The 20372-nt window shown below is 40.0% G+C and overlaps 1 protein-coding gene across 3 annotated transcripts in view; it reads left to right on the top strand.

The window, feature by feature from the left end:
* zeb1b (zinc finger E-box binding homeobox 1b) overlaps positions 1–20372 on the top strand; it is a 162883-nt gene that overhangs the window by 140392 nt on the left and 2119 nt on the right. For 2 of the 3 annotated variants that reach the window (XM_061921211.1, XM_061921212.1), the window contains exons 7-8: positions 5023–5185; positions 16561–20372. The exon at positions 16561–20372 is cut by the window's right edge and continues 2119 nt beyond it. In XM_061921211.1, the coding sequence (XP_061777195.1) occupies positions 5023–5185; positions 16561–16973 (576 nt within the window). In that variant the 3' untranslated portion in view covers positions 16974–20372. The remainder of the gene's footprint in view (positions 1–5022; positions 5186–16560) is intronic. The other variant, XR_009809735.1, reaches the window with a different exon arrangement.

A 20372-nucleotide genomic window follows, 5' to 3' on the forward strand; every position in this document is an offset into this window, starting at 1 on the left:
CCAAAAGATGGCACAGTAGCACAAATAATGCCATTTTAAGTTAATAATAGTGGCAGAGACACTCATAAAAGTGTTAGCATATTAGCTAATGCTAACAACGCTAGCTTGATTACATCACGATAGCAGGTACAAATATACATGAAAACACTCCTACAGACATCAGACAGTGGACACTTTAGTAGGTGAGAATTGTTTAAGTTATATTGTAAAACTGCTAGTGGTGATGAGTGAAGAATCCATGCGACTTCCGGTTCAAGGCATTAAAACCGGAAGTATATATTCAACCCGTATTACCTGCAGTGGGCAAACTTGTCCAAAAGATGGCACAGTAGCACAAAGAATGCCATTTTAAGTTAATAATAGTGACACAGATACTCATAAAAGTGTTAGCATATTAGCTATCGCTAACAACGCTAGCTTGATTACATCACGATAGCAGGTACAAATATGCATGAAAACACTCTTACAGACATCAGACAGTGGACACTTTAGTAGGTGAGAATTGTTTAAGTTATATTGTAAAACTGCTAGTGGTGATGAGTGAAGAATCCATGCGACTTCCGGTTCAAGGCATTAAAACCGGAAGTATATATTCAACCTGCATTACCTGCAGTGGGCAAACTTGTCCAAAAGATGGCACAGTAGCACAAAGAATGCCATTTTAAGTTACTAGTGACACAGACACTCATAAAAGTGTTAGCATATTAGCTATCGCTAACAACGCTAGCTTGATTACATCACGATAGCAGGTACAAATATGCATGAAAACACTCCTACAGACATCAGACAGTGGACACTTTAGTAGGTGAGAATTGTTTAAGTTATATTGTAAAACTGCTAGTGGTGATGAGTGAAGAATCCATGCGACTTCCGGTTCAAGGCATTAAAACCGTAAGTATATATTCAACCCGCATTACCTGCAGTGAGCAAACTTGTCCAAAAGATGGCACAGTAGCACAAAGGAGGCCATTTTAAGTTAATAGTGACACAGACACTCATAAAACTGTTAGCATATTAGCTATTGCTAACAACGCTAGCTTGATTACATCACGATAGCAGGTACAAATATGCATGAAAACACTCCTACAGACATCAGACAGTGGACACTTTAGTAGGTGAGAATTGTTTAAGTTATATTGTAAAACTGCTAGTGGTGATGAGTGAAGAATCCATGCGACTTCCGGTTCAAGGCATTAAAACCGGAAGTATATATTCAACCCGCATTACTAGCAGTGGGCAAACTAGTCCAAAAGATGGCACAGTAGCACAAAGAATGTCATGGTAAGTTAATAATAGTGACACAGACACTCATAAAAGTGTTAGCATATTAGCTAATGCTAACAACGCTAGCTTGATTACATCACGATAGCAGGTACAAATATGCATGAAAACACTCCTACAGACATCAGACTGGACACTTTAATAGGTGAGAATTGTTTAAGTTATATTGTAAAACTGCTAGTGGTGATGAGTGAAGAATCCATGCGACTTCCGGTTCAAGGCATTAAAACCGGAAGTATATATTCAACCCGCATTACCTGCAGTGAGCAAACTTGTCCAAAAGATGGCACAGTAGCACAAAGAATGCCATTTTAAGTTAATAATAGTGACACAGACACTCATAAAACGGTTAGCATATTAGCTATTGCTACCAACGCTAGCTTGATTACATCACGATAGCAGGTACAAATATGCATGAAAACACTCCTACAGACATCAGACAGTGGACACTTTAGTAGGTGAGAATTGTTTAAGTTATATTGTAAAACTGCTAGGAGTGATGAGTGAAGAATCCATGCGACTTCCGGTTCAAGGCATTAAAACCGGAAGTATATATATAACCCGCATTATTAGCAGTGAGCAAACTAGTCCAAAAGATGGCACAGTAGCACAAAGAATGTCATGGTAAGTTAATAATAGTGACACAGACACTCATAAAAGTGTTAGCATATTAGCTAATGCTAACAACGCTAGCTTGATTACATCACGATAGCAGGTACAAATATGCATGAAAACACTCCTACAGACATCAGACTGGACACTTTAATAGGTGAGAATTGTTTAAGTTATATTGTAAAACTGCTAGTGGTGATGAGTGAAGAATCCATGCGACTTCCGGTTCAAGGCATTAAAACCGGAAGTATATATTCAACCCGCATTACCTGCAGTGAGCAAACTAGTCCAAAAGATGGCACAGTAGCACAAAGAATGCCATTTTAAGTTAATAATAGTGACACAGACACTCATAAAACGGTTAGCATATTAGCTATTGCTACCAACGCTAGCTTGATTACATCACGATAGCAGGTACAAATATGCATGAAAACACTCCTACAGACATCAGACAGTGGACACTTTAGTAGGTGAGAATTGTTTAAGTTATATTGTAAAACTGCTAGGAGTGATGAGTGAAGAATCCATGCGACTTCCGGTTCAAGGCATTAAAACCGGAAGTATATATATAACCCGCATTATTAGCAGTGAGCAAACTAGTCCAAAAGATGGCACAGTAGCACAAAGAATGTCATGGTAAGTTAATAATAGTGACACAGATACTCATAAAAGTGTTAGCATATTAGCTAATGCTAACAACGCTAGCTTGATTACATCACGATAGCAGGTACAAATATGCATGAAAACACTCCTACAGACATCAGGACAGTGGACACTTTAGTAGGTGAGAATTGTTTAAGTTATATTGTAAAACTCCTAGTGGTGATGAGTGAAGAATCCATGCGACTTCCGGTTCAAGGCATTAAAACCGGAAGTTTATATTCAACCCGCATTACTAGCAGTGAGCAAACTAGTCCAAAAGATGGCACAGTAGCACAAAGAATGCCATTTTAAGTTACTAGTGACACAGACACTCATAAAAGTGTTAGCATATTAGCTAATGCTAACAACGCTGGCTTGATTACATCATGATAGCAGGTACAAATATGCATGATAACACTCCTACAGACATCAGACAGTGGACACTTTAGTAGGTGAGAATTGTTTAAGTTATATTGTAAAACTGCTAGTGGTGATGAGTGAAGAATCCATGCGACTTCCGGTTCAAGGCATTAAAACCGGAAGTATATATTCAACCCGCATTACTAGCAGTGAGCAAACTTGTCCAAAAGATGGCACAGTAGCACAAAGAATGCCATTTTAAGTTAATAATAGTGACACAGACACTCATAAAAGTGTTAGCATATTAGCTAATGCTAACAACGCTAGCTTGATTACATCACGATAGCACGTACAAATATGCATGAAAACACTCCTACAGACATCAGACAGTGGACACTTTAGTAGGTGAGAATTGTTTAAGTTATATTGTAAAACTGCTAGTGGTGATGAGTGAAGAATCCATGCGACTTCCGGTTCAAGGCATTAAAACCGGAAGTATATATTCAACCCGCATTACCAGCAGTGGGCAAACTTGTCCAAAAGATGGCACAGTAGCACAAAGGAGGCCATTTTAAGTTAATAGTGACACAGACACTCATAAAACTGTTAGCATATTAGCTAATGCTAACAACGCTAGCTTGATTACATCACGATAGCACGTACAAATATGCATGATAACACTCCTACAGACACCACTAAGAATTGCTTTAGTTATATTGTAAAACTGCTAGTGGTGATGAGTGAAGAATCCATGCGACTTCCGGTTCAAGGCATTAAAACCGGAAGTATATATTCAACCCGCATTACTAGCAGTGGGCAAACTAGTCCAAAAGATGGCACAGTAGCACAAAGAATGCCATTTTAAGTTAATAATAGTGACACAGATACTCATAAAAGTGTTAGCATATTAGCTATCGCTAACAACGCTAGCTTGAGCACATTACGATAGCAGGTACAAATATGCATGAAAACACTCCTACAGACATCAGACAGTGGACACTTTAGTAGGTGAGAATTGTTTAAGTTATATTGTAAAACTGCTAGTGGTGATGAGTGAAGAATCCATGCAACTTCCGGTTCAAGGCATTAAAACCGGAAGTATATATTCAACCCGCATTACTAGCAGTGGGCAAACTTGTCCAAAAGATGGCACAGTAGCACAAAGGAGGCCATTTTAAGTTAATAATAGTGACACAGACACTCATAAAAGTGTTAGCATATTAGCTATTGCTAACAACGCTAGCTTGATTACATCACGATAGCAGGTACAAATATGCATGAAAACACTCCTACAGACATCAGACAGTGGACACTTTAGTAGGTGAGAATTGTTTAAGTTATATTGTAAAACTGCTAGTGGTGATGAGTGAAGAATCCATGCGACTTCCGGTTCAAGGCATTAAAACCGGAAGTATATATTCAACCCGCATTACTAGCAGTGAGCAAACTAGTCCAAAAGATGGCACAGTAGCACAAAGAATGCCATTTTAAGTTAATAATAGTGACACAGACACTCATAAAAGTGTTGGCATATTAGCTATCGCTAACAACGCTAGCTTGAGCACATTACGATAGCACGTACAAATACGCATGAAAACACTAATTGATTAAAACTTGTATTAGTAGATTGCACAGTACAGAATTGAGCACTAAATGGTAATACGTTTTTCAACTTGTTTAAGTCGGGGTCCACCTTCATCAATTCATGATAACTCCTACAGACGTCAAACAGTAAAACACTTTAGTAACTAAGAATTGATTTAGTTGTATTGTAAAACTGTTTGTGGTGTTGAATGAAGAATCCAAGCGACTTCCGGTTCAAGGCATTAAAACCGGAAGTTTATTTTCAACCCGCATTACTTGCAGTGAGCAAACTAGTCCAAAAGATGCACAAAAAATAACACACTATTTCAGTCCGCTGCTAAAGTTTGATGCAAAGTATTGAATGCAAAACATTGTAGTCATGAGCAAGGAAAATCCATCAATCAGCTGCACCGTTTCATAAGCCGCATGGTTCAAAGTGGAGGCAAAAAGTAACGGCTTCTAGTCCAGAATTTACGGTGCCTATTTCCCCCCTTTTTCGGACTCCATTTAAAAAATCATTTTGTGCTTTTCCCGCCACGTCAGGAGGAGAAGCAGGACACGAGCTCGGAGGGCATGGAGGACTCGGACTCGGGTCCCCTGAGGAAGAAGATGAAGAAGACGGAGAGCGGCATGTACGCCTGTGACCTGTGTGACAAGATCTTCCAGAAGAGCAGCTCGCTGCTCAGACACAAATACGAGCACACAGGTAGGGAGGAATGTTTATTCAGCTTCAGTCCATCAGGTAGGACTCAACTCCCCAACCTCCTCCCTGACAGCTAACTAGTCCTTTATCACTGACTGACAAGTGCAGGCCGACCCTCTGAGAGGATAAATACCTTCTTCTTCACCTCCTTTCCCCACAAATAGTTGGCCAGCACACGTTGGTCCTGCAAGACCTGAGCTGGGCTGAGACAACACTAACCTTCCCTGCTTGGAGTCTACTAAAAAAAACTAACAAAAACCCAACTTTTTCACTGGACTAAATTCAATGTTTAATTTTGCTGCAAGTTAGTTGGCTTCATACAGAATTAATTATCATTTACTTTTGGTATCACACATGAGGAAATTGCAGGTACAAGACGGTTCATAGTGTCTTTTTTTGGTTTTTGTTGCAACCTAAAAAGTGTTCATACTGTTAGTAGTAACACATTTGAAATCGCCATGTAAAATCGCTAATGCTAATCGGTAGCATGTCAATAGCAAAGCCGACGTATATTAGCATCAAACTAGCGTATATTAGCAAAATTAAAGCCTTGCCTAACTTACATCGGAGCATTTTGTGAGTGGCATACTTTGCGAGGAGTGCAAATTGCAAGACTACCTCGACCAGGGGGGTACATCTACATGTACATGTACATGTAGATGTACATGTACATGTTGTCACGCGTTCGGCGCACTTCGTGGATGCACACACTACCAGTCAGCAGGATTGCAGGTAAGAATACGTTTTAATATAATAAAACAAAAGAACACTGGTGCAAAAAAAGGGAAAAACAAAGCGCGTGCCAATGCACGGAAAGCTAATGCTAAAAACGTAGCAGGAAACAGAAAAGATTAAACGACGTGCCACACGCACGTGAAGCTAAAGTGGAACTTAGCACAAAATAATCGAGGGCACAAGGATACAAAACGTGACGTGTTGCGAAAAGCCAGTAATGGACCGAGGACGAACTGAGGAATCAGGTGGGCTTAAATACACAAATAATAATCAACAACAGGTGTGACAGGAGCCCGTGAGGAGGAGCACAAAACGTTGCCATGGTGACTAAACAAACGGGGAAGTGCTCAAACACAAGGAATCGGCAGAGTCCAGAACTAAACATGAACAAAGACATATAAGCGGCAAAACAATAAACGATCCGCATACCGGATCGTGACACATGTACATGTACATGCGGCCCGCCAGCATCTTTAATTTGGCACGTGTTCAGTTTCAGTTAGCAACCTGGCCGTGTGGGGTGTTTTCATAATCAATTCTGGCAATTGCCATCTTGTGGACAATGTAGGGAACTCAGGTCCAAACAACCTTTCCTAGTCATGGTGCAGAAAAAAAAAAAATTCAAGCAGCACAAAAAGTCAACACACACAACACACGCTGCTCACTGAACTTTGTGGTTATTAATATATTTTTTTAAATCATCCCATCACTATAAAAAGAAAATCTAAATTACACCCATTTAAATCCATTGCAAGGCATGATGGGAAAAATGCAAAACTCTTGACTTTCAGCTGCTTGATATTTCTTAATGATTATACAACTTTAAAGATGTCTTCACAGAAGTAAACAAAATAGTTGAATGTTTACATGCTCTTAATATTTAAGTATAATCCATTATATATTATATTCAAAACACACAAACATATATATATACATATACATATATATATATATATATATACACACACACACACATGTATGCATGTCTTCTGTAAATGTTTATTTACATACCGTCATTGTTTCCAAACAGTGTCTGTAACAGGGCAGTAAAACGGGTGATCAAACAAAACAGAAGTCATGGTCATGGACCCCCTAGCTGTCCAAGCTAGCTCTCCAATCAGCTAAACAGACTCCATAACTCCACGCTGACGTTTTGCTGAATTTACTGAGGAATTTGTGAAAGTGAAACAATACAAAAAAGGATGTCTTTGCAACTAATAATACTAACACAGACACTTGCAAATATGTTAGCATATTCGCTAAAGCTAACGACGCTAGCTTGATTACATGACGATAGCAGGTACAAATATGTATGAAAACACTGCTACACACATGGGACGCTTTATTTAGTTATTAAGAATTGTTTTAGTTATATTGTAAAACTTACAAAATGTCCCTTGGAGTGACAAATGAAGAATCCATACAAGTAGGAACGCTATGGACGGAACGTGTGAAAGCTCTAAATGGACGGACATTTAACCCAGCAGGAAGTTGTCCAAGAGATGGCGCCATAGCACAAACAATAACACACCTTTTCAGTCTATTTGCCTGCTTGTTTGTTTGTTTGAAACTATTTGCACGATGGCCGCCATAAATCAGTTGCAGGGTTCAAAGCGTAGGAAAAAATGCACTCCGAAGTATGCATGAAAACACTCCTACAGACATCACACTTGGGACGCTTTATAGTAAGTAAGAATTGTTTTAGTTAGATTGTAAAATTTACAAACGTCACTTGGAGTGACGAATGAAGAATCCATGCGAGTAGAAACGCTATGGACGACTAGAAGACGGAACGGCACTTCTACTTCCGGTTGAAATCTCTAAATGGATGGACATTTAACCCAGCAGGAAGTTGTCCAAGAGATGGCGCCATAGCACAAACAATAACACACCTTTTCAGTCTATTTGTCTGCTTGTTTGTTTGTTTGAAACTATTTGCACGATGGCCGCCATAAATCAGTTGCAGGGTTCAAAGCGTAGGAAAAAATGCAGGCAGAAATATGCATGAAAACACTCCTACAGACATCACACTTGGGACGCTTTATAGTAAGTACGAATTCTTTTAGTTGGATTGTAAAATTTACAAACGTCACTTGGAGTGACGAATGAAGAATCCATGCGAGTAGAAACGCTATGGACGACTAGAAGACGGAACGGCACTTCTACTTCCAGTTGAAATCTCTAAATGGATGGACATTTAACCCAGCAGCAAGTTGTCCAAGAGATGGCGCCATAGCACAAACAATAACACACCTTTTCAGTCTATTTGCCTGCTTGTTTGTTTGTTTGATACGATTTGCTCGATGGCCGCCTTAAATCAGTTGCAGGGTTCAAAGCGTAGGAAAAAATGCAGGCAGAAATATGCATGAAAACACTCCTACAGACATCACACTTGGGACGCTTTATAGTTAGTACGAATTCTTTTAGTTAGATTGTAAAATTTACAAACGTCACTTGGAGTGACGAATGAAGAATCCATGCGAGTAGAAACGCTGTGGACGACTAGAAGACGGAACGGCACTTCTACTTCCGGTTGAAAGCTCTAAATGGACGGACATTTAACCCAGCAGGAAGTTGTCCAAGAGATGGCGCCATAGCACAAACAATAACACACCTTTTCAGTCTATTTGTCTGCTTGTTTGTTTGATACTATTTGCACGATGGCCGCCATAAATCAGTTGCAGGGTTCAAAGCGTAGGAAAAAATGCACGCAGAAATATGCATGAAAACACTCCTACAGACATCACACTTGGGACACTTTATAGTTAGTACGAATTCTTTTAGTTAGATTGTAAAATTTACAAACGTCACTTGGAGTGACGAATGAACAATCCATGCAAGTAGAAACGCTGTGGATGACTAGAAGACGGAACGGCACTTCTACTTCCGGTTGAAAGCTCTAAATGGACGGACATTGAACCCAGCAGGAAGTTGTCCAAGAGATGGCGCCATAGCACAAACAATAACACACCTTTTCAGTCTATTTGCCTGCTTGTTTGTTTGTTTGATACTATTTGCACGATGGCCGCCATTAATCAGTTGCAGAGTTCAAAGCGTAGGAAAAAATGCACTCCGAAATATGCATGAAAACACTCCTACAGACATCACACTTGGGACGCTTTATAGTAAGTAAGAATTGTTTTAGTTAGATTGTAAAATTTACAAACGTCACTTTGAGTGACGAATGAAGAATCCATGCGAGTAGAAACACTATGGACGACTAGAAGACGGAACGGCACTTCTACTTCCGGTTGAAAGCTCTAAATGGACGGACATTTAACCCAGCAGGAAGTTGTCCAAGAGATGGCGCCATAGCACAAACAATAACACACCTTTTCAGTCTATTTGCCTGCTTGTTTGTTTGATACTATTTGCACGATGGCCGCCATAAATCAGTTGCAGGGTTCAAAGCGTAGGAAAAAATGCACTCAGAAATATGCATGAAAACACTCCTACAGACATCACACTTGGGACGCTTTATAGTAAGAATTGTTTTAGTTAGATTGTAAAATTTACAAACGTCACTTGGAGTGACGAATGAAGAATCCATGCGAGTAGAAACGCTATGGACGACTAGAAGACAGAACGGCGCTTCTACTTCCGGTTGAAAGCTCTAAATGGACGGACATTTAACCCAGCAGGAAGTTGTCCAAGAGATGGCGCCATAGCACAAACAATAACACACCTTTTCAGTCTATTTGCCTGCTTGTTTGTTTGATACTATTTGCACGATGGCCGCCATAAATCAGTTGCAGGGTTCAAAGCGTAGGAAAAAATGCACTCCGAAATACGCATGAAAACACTCCTACAGACATCACACTTGGGACGCTTTATAGTTAGTACGAATTGTTTTAGTTAGATTGTAAAATTTACAAACGTCTCTTGGAGTGACGAATGAAGAATCCATGCGAGTAGAAACGCTATGGACGACTAGAAGACAGAACGGCACTTCTACTTCCGGTTGAAAGCTCTAAATAGACGGACATTTAACCCAGCAGGAAGTTGTCCAAGAGATGGCGCCATAGCACAAACAATAACACACCTTTTCAGTCTATTTGCCTGCTTGTTTGTTTGATACTATTTGCACGATGGCCGCCATAAATCAGTTGCAGGGTTCAAAGCGTAGGAAAAAAATGCACTCCGAAATATGCATGAAAACACTCCTACAGACATCACACTTGGGACGCTTTATAGTAAGTAAGAATTGTTTTAGTTAGATTGTAAAATTTACAAACGTCACTTGGAGTGACGAATGAAGAATCCATGCGAGTAGAAACGCTATGGACGACTAGAAGACGGAACGGCACTTCTACTTCCGGTTGAAATCTCTAAATGGATGGACATTTAACCCAGCAGGAAGTTGTCCAAGAGATGGCGCCATAGCACAAACAATAACACACCTTTTCAGTCTATTTGTCTGCTTGTTTGTTTGTTTGAAACTATTTGCACGATGGCCGCCATAAATCAGTTGCAGGGTTCAAAGCGTAGGAAAAAATGCAGGCAGAAATATGCATGAAAACACTCCTACAGACATCACACTTGGGACGCTTTATAGTAAGTACGAATTCTTTTAGTTGGATTGTAAAATTTACAAACGTCACTTGGAGTGACGAATGAAGAATCCATGCGAGTAGAAACGCTATGGACGACTAGAAGACGGAACGGCACTTCTACTTCCAGTTGAAATCTCTAAATGGATGGACATTTAACCCAGCAGCAAGTTGTCCAAGAGATGGCGCCATAGCACAAACAATAACACACCTTTTCAGTCTATTTGCCTGCTTGTTTGTTTGTTTGATACTATTTGCACGATGGCCGCCATAAATCAGTTGCAGGGTTCAAAGCGTAGGAAAAAATGCACTCCGAAATATGCATGAAAACACTCCTACAGACATCACACTTGGGACGCTTTATAGTAAGTAAGAATTGTTTTAGTTAGATTGTAAAATTTACAAACGTCACTTTGAGTGACGAATGAAGAATCCATGCGAGTAGAAACGCTTTGGACGACTAGAAGACGGAACGGCACTTCTACTTCCGGTTGAAAGCTCTAAATGGACGGACATTGAACCCAGCAGGAAGTCGTCCAAGAGATGGCGCCATAGCACAAACAATAACACACCTTTTCAGTCTATTTGCCTGCTTGTTTGTTTGTTTGAAACTATTTGTTCGATGGCCGCCATTAATCAGTCGCAGGGTTCAAAGCGTAGGAAAAAATGCACGCAGAAATATGCATGAAAACACTCCTACAGACATCACACTTGGGACGCTTTATAGTAAGTAAGAATTGTTTTAGTTAGATTGTAAAATTTACAAACGTCACTTGGAGTGACGAATGAAGAATCCATGCGAGTAGGAACGCTATGGACGACTAGAAGACGGAACGGCACTTCTACTTCCGGTTGAAAGCTCTAAATAGACGGACATTTAACCCAGCAGGAAGTTGTCCAAGAGATGGCGCCATAGCACAAACAATAACACACCTTTTCAGTCTATTTGCCTGCTTGTTTGTTTGTTTGAAACTATTTGTTCGATGGCCGCCATTAATCAGTCGCAGGGTTCAAAGCGTAGGAAAAAATGCACGCAGAAATATGCATGAAAACACTCCTACAGACATCACACTTGGGACGCTTTATAGTAAGTAAGAATTGTTTTAGTTAGATTGTAAAATTTACAAACGTCACTTGGAGTGACGAATGAAGAATCCATGCGAGTAGGAACGCTATGGACGACTAGAAGACGGAACGGCACTTCTACTTCCGGTTGAAAGCTCTAAATAGACGGACATTTAACCCAGCAGCAAGTTGTCCAAGAGATGGCGCCATAGCACAAACAATAACACACCTTTTCAGTCTATTTGCCTGCTTGTTTGTTTGATACTATTTGCACGATGGCCGCCATAAATCAGTTGCAGGGTTCAAAGCGTAGGAAAAAATGCACGCAGAAATATGCATGAAAACACTCCTACAGACATCACACTTGGGACGCTTTATAGTTAGTACGAATTCTTTTAGTTAGATTGTAAAATTTACAAACGTCACTTGGAGTGACGAATGAAGAATCCATGCGAGTAGGAACGCTGTGGACGACTAGAAGACGGAACGGCACTTCTACTTCCGGCTGAAAGCTCTAAATGGACGGACATTGAACCCAGCAGGAAGTTGCCCAAGAGATGGCGCCATAGCACAAACAATAACACACCTTTTCAGTCTATTTGCCTGCTTGTTTGTTTGATACTATTTGCACGATGGCCGCCATAAATCAGTTGCAGGGTTCAAAGCGTAGGAAAAAATGCACTCCGAAATACGCATGAAAACACTCCTACAGACATCACACTTGGGACGCTTTATAGTAAGTAAGAATTCTTTTAGTTAGATTGTAAAATTTACAAACGTCACTTGGAGTGACGAATGAAGAATCCATGCGAGTAGAAACGCTTTGGACGACTAGAAGACGGAACGGCACTTCTACTTCCGGTTGAAAGCTCTAAATGGACGGACATTGAACCCAGCAGGAAGTCGTCCAAGAGATGGCGCCATAGCACAAACAATAACACACCTTTTCAGTCTATTTGCCTGCTTGTTTGTTTGTTTGAAACTATTTGTTCGATGGCCGCCATTAATCAGTCGCAGGGTTCAAAGCGTAGGAAAAAATGCACGCAGAAATATGCATGAAAACACTCCTACAGACATCACACTTGGGACGCTTTATAGTAAGAATTGTTTTAGTTAGATTGGAAAATTTACAAACGTCACTTGGAGTGACGAATGAAGAATCCATGCGAGTAGAAACGCTTTGGACGACTAGAAGACGGAACGGCACTTCTACTTCCGGTTGAAAGCTCTGAATGGATGGACATTGAACCCAGCAGGAAGTCGTCCAAGAGATGGCGCCATAGCACAAACAATAACACACCTTTTCAGTCTATTTGCCTGCTTGTTTGTTTGAAACTATTTGCACGATGGCCGCCATAAATCAGTCGCAGGGTTCAAAGCGTAGGAAAAAATGCACGCAGAAATATGCATGAAAACACTCCTACAGACATCACACTTGGGACGCTTTATAGTAAGTAAGAATTGTTTTAGTTGGATTGTAAAATTTACAAACGTCACTTGGAATGACGAATGAAGAATCCATGCGAGTAGAAACGCTTTGGACGACAAGAAGACGGAACGGCACTTCTACTTCCGGTTGAAAGCTCTAAATGGACGGACATTGAACCCAGCAGCAAGTTGTCCAAGAGATGGCGCCATAGCACAAACAATAACACACCTTTTCAGTCTATTTGCCTGCTTGTTTGTTTGATACTATTTGCACGATGGCCGCCTTAAATCAGTCGCAGGGTTCAAAGCGTAGGAAAAAATGCACGCAGAAATATGCATGAAAACACTCCTACAGACATCACACTTGGGACGCTTTATAGTAAGTAAGAATTGTTTTAGTTAGATTGTAAAATTTACAAACGTCACTTGGAGTGACGAATGAAGAATCCATGCGAGTAAAAAAAGCTATGGACGACTAGAAGACGGAACGGCACTTCTACTTCCGGTTGAAAGCTCTAAATGGACGGACATTTAACCCAGCAGGAAGTTGTCCAAGAGATGGCGCCATAGCACAAACAATAACACACCTTTTCAGTCTATTTGTCTGCTTGTTTGTTTGTTTGAAACTATTTGTTCGAAGGCCGCCATAAATCAGTTGCAGGGTTCAAAGCGTAGGAAAAAATGCACTCCGAAATATGCATGAAAACACTCCTACAGACATCACACTTGGGACGCTTTATAGTAAGTAAGAATTGTTTTAGTTGGATTGTAAAATTTACAAACGTCACTTGGAGTGACGAATGAAGAATCCATGCGAGTAGAAACGCTATGGACGACTAGAAGACAGAACGGCACTTCTACTTCCGGTTGAAAGCTCTGAATGGACGGACATTTAACCCAGCAGCAAGTTGTCCAAGAGATGGCGCCATAGCACAAACAATAACACACCTTTTCAGTCTATTTGCCTGCTTGTTTGTTTGATACGATTTGCACGATGGCCGCCATTAATCAGTCGCAGGGTTCAAAGCGTAGGAAAAAATGCACGCAGAAATATGCATGAAAACACTCCTACAGACATCACACTTGGGACGCTTTATAGTTAGTACGAATTGTTTTAGTTAGATTGGAAAATTTACAAACGTCACTTGGAGTGACGAATGAAGAATCCATGCGAGTAGAAACGCTATGGACGACTAGAAGACGGAACGGCACTTCTACTTCCGGTTGAGAGCTCTAAATGGACGGACATTTAACCCAGCAGCAAGTTGTTCAAGAGATGGCGCCATAGCACAAACAATAACACACTTTTTCAGTCTATTTGCCTGCTTGTTTGTTTGTTTGATACTATTTGCACGATGGCCGCCATAAATCAGTTGCAGGGTTCAAAGCGTAGGAAAAAATGCACGCAGAAATATGCATGAAAACACTCCTACAGACATCACACTTGGGACGCTTTATAGTAAGTAAGAATTGTTTTAGTTGGATTGTAAAATTTACAAACGTCACTTGGAGTGACGAATGAAGAATCCATGCGAGTAGAAACACTATGGACGACTAGAAGACGGAACGGCACTTCTACTTCCGGTTGAAAGCTCTAAATGGACGGACATTTAACCCAGCAGGAAGTTGCCCAAGAGATGGCGCCATAGCACAAACAATAACACACCTTTTCAGTCTATTTGCCTGCTTGTTTGTTTGATACTATTTGCACGATGGCCGCCATAAATCAGTCGCAGGGTTCAAAGCGTAGGAAAAAATGCACGCAGAAATATGCATGAAAACACTCCTACAGACATCACACTTGGGAGGCTTTATAGTTAGTAAGAATTGTTTTAGTTATATTGTAAAATTTACAAACGTCACTTGGAGTGACGAATGAAGAATCCATGCGAGTAGAAACGCTATGGACGACTAAAAGACGGAACGGCACTTCTACTTCCGGCTGAAAGCTCTAAATGGACGGACATTTAACCCAGCAGGAAGTTGTCCAAGAGATGGCGCCATAGCACAAACAATAACACACCTTTTCAGTCTATTTGCCTGCTTGTTTGTTTGATACTATTTGCACGATGGCCGCCATAAATCAGTTGCAGGGTTCAAAGCGTAGGAAAAAATGCAGGCAGAAATATGCATGAAAACACTCCTACAGACATCACCCTTGGGACGCTTTATAGTAAGTAAGAATTGTTTTAGATTGTAAAATTTACAAACGTCACTTGGAGTGACGAATGAAGAATCCATGCGAGTAGAAACGCTATGGACGACTAGAAGACGGAACGGCACTTTTACTTCCGGTTGAAAGCTCTGAATGGACGGACAATTAACCCAGCAGGAAGTTGTCCAAGAGATGGCGCCATAGCACAAACAATAACACACCTTTTCAGTCTATTTGCCTGCTTGTTTGTTTGTTTGAAACTATTTGCACGATGGCCGCCATTAATCAGTTGCAGGGTTCAAAGCGTAGGAAAAAATGCACTCAGAAATATGCATGAAAACACTCCTACAGACATCACACTTGGGACGCTTTATAGTAAGTAAGAATTGTTTTAGTTAGATTGGAAAATTTACAAACGTCACTTGGAGTGACGAATGAAGAATCCATGCGAGTAGAAACGCTATGGACGACTAGAAGACGGAACGGCACTTCTACTTCCGGTTGAAAGCTCTAAATGGACGGACATTTAACCCAGCAGGAAGTTGTCCAAGAGATGGCGCCATAGCACAAACAATAACACACCTTTTCAGTCTATTTGTCTGCTTGTTTGTTTGAAACTATTTGCACGATGGCCGCCATAAATCAGTCGCAGGGTTCAAAGCGTAGGAAAAAATGCACTCCGAAATATGCATGAAAACACTCCTACAGACATCACACTTGGGACGCTTTATAGTAAGTAAGAATTGTTTTACTTAGATTGTAAAATTTACAAACGTCACTTGGAGTGACGAATGAAGAATCCATGCGAGTAGAAACGCTATGGACGACTAGAAGACGGAACGGCACTTTTACTTCCGGTTGAAAGCTCTGAATGGACGGACATTTAACCCAGCAGGAAGTTGTCCAAGAGATGGCGCCATAGCACAAACAATAACACACCTTTTCAGTCTATTTGCCTGCTTGTTTGTTTGTTTGAAACTATTTGCACGATGGCCGCCTTAAATCAGTCGCAGGGTTCAAAGCGTAGGAAAAAATGCACGCAGAAATATGCATGAAAACACTCCTACAGACATCACACTTGGGACGCTTTATAGTTGGTACGAATTATTTTAGTTAGATTGTAAAATTTACAAACGTCACTTGGAGTGACGAATGAAGAATCCATGCGAGTAGAAACGCTATGGACGACTAGAAGACAGAACGGCACTTCTACTTCCGGTTGAAAGCTCTAAATAGACGGACATTTAACCCAGCAGGAAGTTGTCCAAGAGATGGCGCCATAGCACAAACAATAACACACCTTTTCAGTCTATTTGCCTGCTTGTTTGTTTGATACTATTTGCACGATGGCCGCCATAAACCAGTCGCAGGGTTCAAAGCGTAGGGAGAAAATAAAAAAGCAGCGTGTTATAGATCGTACTAACCATTGGCGTTTGTGTGCGCAGGAAAGCGGCCGCACGAGTGCAGCATCTGCAGCAAGGCGTTCAAACACAAACACCACCTGATCGAACACATGCGCCTCCACTCGGGAGAGAAACCCTACCAGTGCGACAAGTGCGGCAAGCGCTTCTCCCACTCGGGCTCGTACTCGCAGCACATGAACCACCGCTACTCCTACTGCAAGAGGGAGGCCCCGGGCCAGGAGGAGGACACCCTGGGCGGGGCCCTGGTCCCTTTCCAGCTGGACTCGGACGAGCGGGGGAGCAGCGCCAGGGAGGACGAGGAGAGCGAGGAGGAATTCGAGGAGGAGGAGGAAGGTGCGCTCGACATGAACGACATCCAGGTGGTGCAGGTGGAGGAGGAGGAGGAGGAGGAGGCAGGGAGTCAGAGGGCAGGTGTAGAAGAGGAAGGGGACTGAGAGAGAACTACTGTGTCCAAACCCAGGTGTGCCTGAAAAATACTTTTCTCAACATTTGTACAAATAATGAAGGAAGACTTTTTAATCAGTGTTACTAATTCCACGCCTGGGAGATGTTTTTATGGCCAAAGTCAGTATTTGTTGGCAGGATGAAGACTACCAGCTTCCATGCAGCTTTTCTACCCTCCAGTATTATTAGTCCTGTGCGGCGCCGGCCCTAGGGACAAAACATCGGAGCCACGAGTCAACTCTATGACGCTTTTACGCACCTTTGACATTTTGGGACCCACGCTCATTCCCACGTATTTCTACTTCACCACATAGTATTCAAAGTACTCTTCAGTCCAAAAGAGGAAGAGACCATACAGTATTAGCTGCAGGATTCTCACAGGAATGAGGCCAAAATACTAACGGTATTAGGACCACACTTGTTGTCTTGGCTACTTTGAAGAAGTAGTCGGTGATATTTTTCTATGTTGTGAAAGTGTGAGGTACACAACAACACTGCCTGGAGTCTTGTCACCCAAACAGTGATCTATGTTTCAATAACAGGAGCAGGAGTCGTGGTTTCAAAGTACAGTACAGTCGTCCCTCGTTTATCACGGCTAATATTCCTACTTTCCGCAAACTAGGATTATTATGAATGCATCAAATATTATATTGTTTATTTCGGCCATGTAAGACTATTATTATTATTATTGCATCAAATATTATATATTTTTGAAGGTGACCGTGGTAAACAAGTTTGGACAAAGATTAATTATTATTTATGAATCAAATATTAGAGATTTTTGAAGAGGTAAACACATTTCGATAAAGTACATTATTATTTAAAAGTGGAATATTTGACATTTAAGGTGAGCGTGGTAAACACATTTTGACAAAGTAGGATTATTGTTAATATATATATATATATATATATATATATATATATATATATATATATCCATCCATCCATTTTCTACCGCTTATTCCCTTTTGGGGTCGCGGGGTATATACAATATATATGTATACACATATATACACACACACATATATACATATATATATATATATATATATCCATCCATTTTCTACCGCTTATTCCCTTTTGGCGCCTATCTCAGCTACAATCGGGCGGAAGGCGGGGTACACCCTGGACAAGTCGCCACCTAATATATATATATATTTAAAGCTGACCATGGTAAACGAGTTTTGACAAAGTAAAACTATTGATAAATGAAATATTAATGACTGAAATATTAAGACCTTTTTGAAGGTAAAGAAACATTTGGCAAAGTAGGATTATTACCAATTTTAATTTTTTTTAAGGTGACCGTTTCAAACACATTTTGGCAAAGTAGAATTGTTATGAATAAATGAAATATTAATGAATTAAATATTAAGACATTTTTGAAGGTGACCGTGGTAAACACATTTTAGCAAAGTAGGATTAATATTGATAAAATATATTTATTTTTAAGGTGACCATGGTGGACAAATTTCAACAAAGTAAAATTATTATTAATGAATTAAATATTAATGACTGAAATATTTCACATTTTTGAAGGTGACTGTGGTAAAGAAAAAAAATACCAAAGTAGGATTATTAATAATAAATACATACATTTGAATGTGACTGTGAGAAACAAATGTTGACAAAATAACACTTTTTTTTTTTTTAGGTGACCGTGTCAAACACATTTTGGCAAAGTAGAATTATTATGAATGAATGAAATATTAAGAGACTTTTGAAGGTGATCGTGTTAAAGAGAATATTGACAAAAGTAGCTTATAATTAATAAATAAATACATTTGAAGGTGACTGTGGTGAACAAATTTCAACAAAAGTAGCCTCATTAACAATTTTTTTATTATAATATTTTAAAGGCGACTGTGGCAAACACATTTTGGCAAAGTAGAATTATTATTAATGAATGAAATATTATTGAATGAAATATCAAGACATTTTTGAAGTTGAGCGTGGTAAACTAATTTTAGCAAAGTAGGATTATTATTGATAAAATATATATATTTTTGAAGGTGACCGTGGTGAACAAATTTCGACAAAGTGTTATTATTAATGAATGAAATATTAAAATACATTTTTGAAGGTGACTGCGGTAAACAAATTTCGACAAAAAAGGATTATTATTAATGAATAAAATATTGGATATTTTTTAGGTGACTGTGGTAAACACATTTTGGCAAATTAGGATTATTATTGATAAATATATATATATATTTTTTTAAGGTGACCCTGATAAACACATTTCAACAAAGTATAATTATTATTAATGAATGAAATATTTAAATTAAATTTTTGAAGGTGACTGTGGTGAACAATTTTATCAAAGAAGGAATATTATTGATAAATATATTTTTAACGTGACCGTGGTGAACAAATTTCGACAAAGTATTATTATTAATGGATGAAATATTAATAAATGAAATATGAAGACATTTTTGAAGGTGACTGTGGTAAACACATTTCGACCTAGAAGGATTATTATTAATGAATAAAATATTAGACATTTTTGAAGATGACTATGGTGAACAAATTTCGGCTTACTAGGATTATTCTAATGAATCAAATGTATTATTATGTATTTTTTAAGACAATTAGAGCCCTCTTAACATGAAATACCATCCAAATAGTCACTTCTACATTGATTTCAGCCAATATAGTAAGTAGCCTTCAGTAGACTCTACTGTACATTACAGAACTCCTATGGCAGTCACCCGGCCACTACAACACATCCACAGCCTGGAAATGGGTCCTTCTTGTAAGTTTGAACCGGGCTGAAACCACCAGTGTAAGCTGTTTTGCTAAAAAGTAAATCCATCCATTTCCATACTGTTTGTCCCTGTGGGGGTTGTAGCTGTGTCGTTGCACGGCGTGTCACACGGCTCACTAATGTCCAGGACAAAGTGCGCGCTGCCCAGGCAGCTTCTTGGCCTCGGCACGTCTCGCCCGCAGAATATCTCTCAGGTGAGAGGCTGGCGGACGTGGAGTTTCGACGGAGACCAATCAAAAAGATTAGCCGCCGTGTTGTTAGCATTGTTCACCCTGCTCCCACACTACTTCATTTTGGCCAAAAACATGCGTTACTATTCCCTCTGTGGGACGTGGCGAAGGACGACTGTACAGTAACCAGTAGTTTCTTGTCCAGGACGACTGTACAGTAACCAGTTGTTTCTTGTCCAGGACGACTGTACAGTAACCAGTCGTTTCTTGTCCAGGACGACTGTACAGTAACATTTAGTTTCTTGTCCAGGACGACTGTACAGTAACATTTAGTTTCTTGTCCAGGACGACTGTACAGTAACATTTAGTTTCTTGTCCAGGACGACTGTACAGTAACCAGTTGTTTCTTGTCCAGGACGACTGTACAGTACCAGTCGTTTCTTGTCCAGGAC

The sequence above is a fragment of the Nerophis ophidion genome, linkage group LG15, assembly GCF_033978795.1.
Source record: "Nerophis ophidion isolate RoL-2023_Sa linkage group LG15, RoL_Noph_v1.0, whole genome shotgun sequence".
NCBI classification, from domain to species: domain Eukaryota; kingdom Metazoa; phylum Chordata; class Actinopteri; order Syngnathiformes; family Syngnathidae; genus Nerophis; species Nerophis ophidion.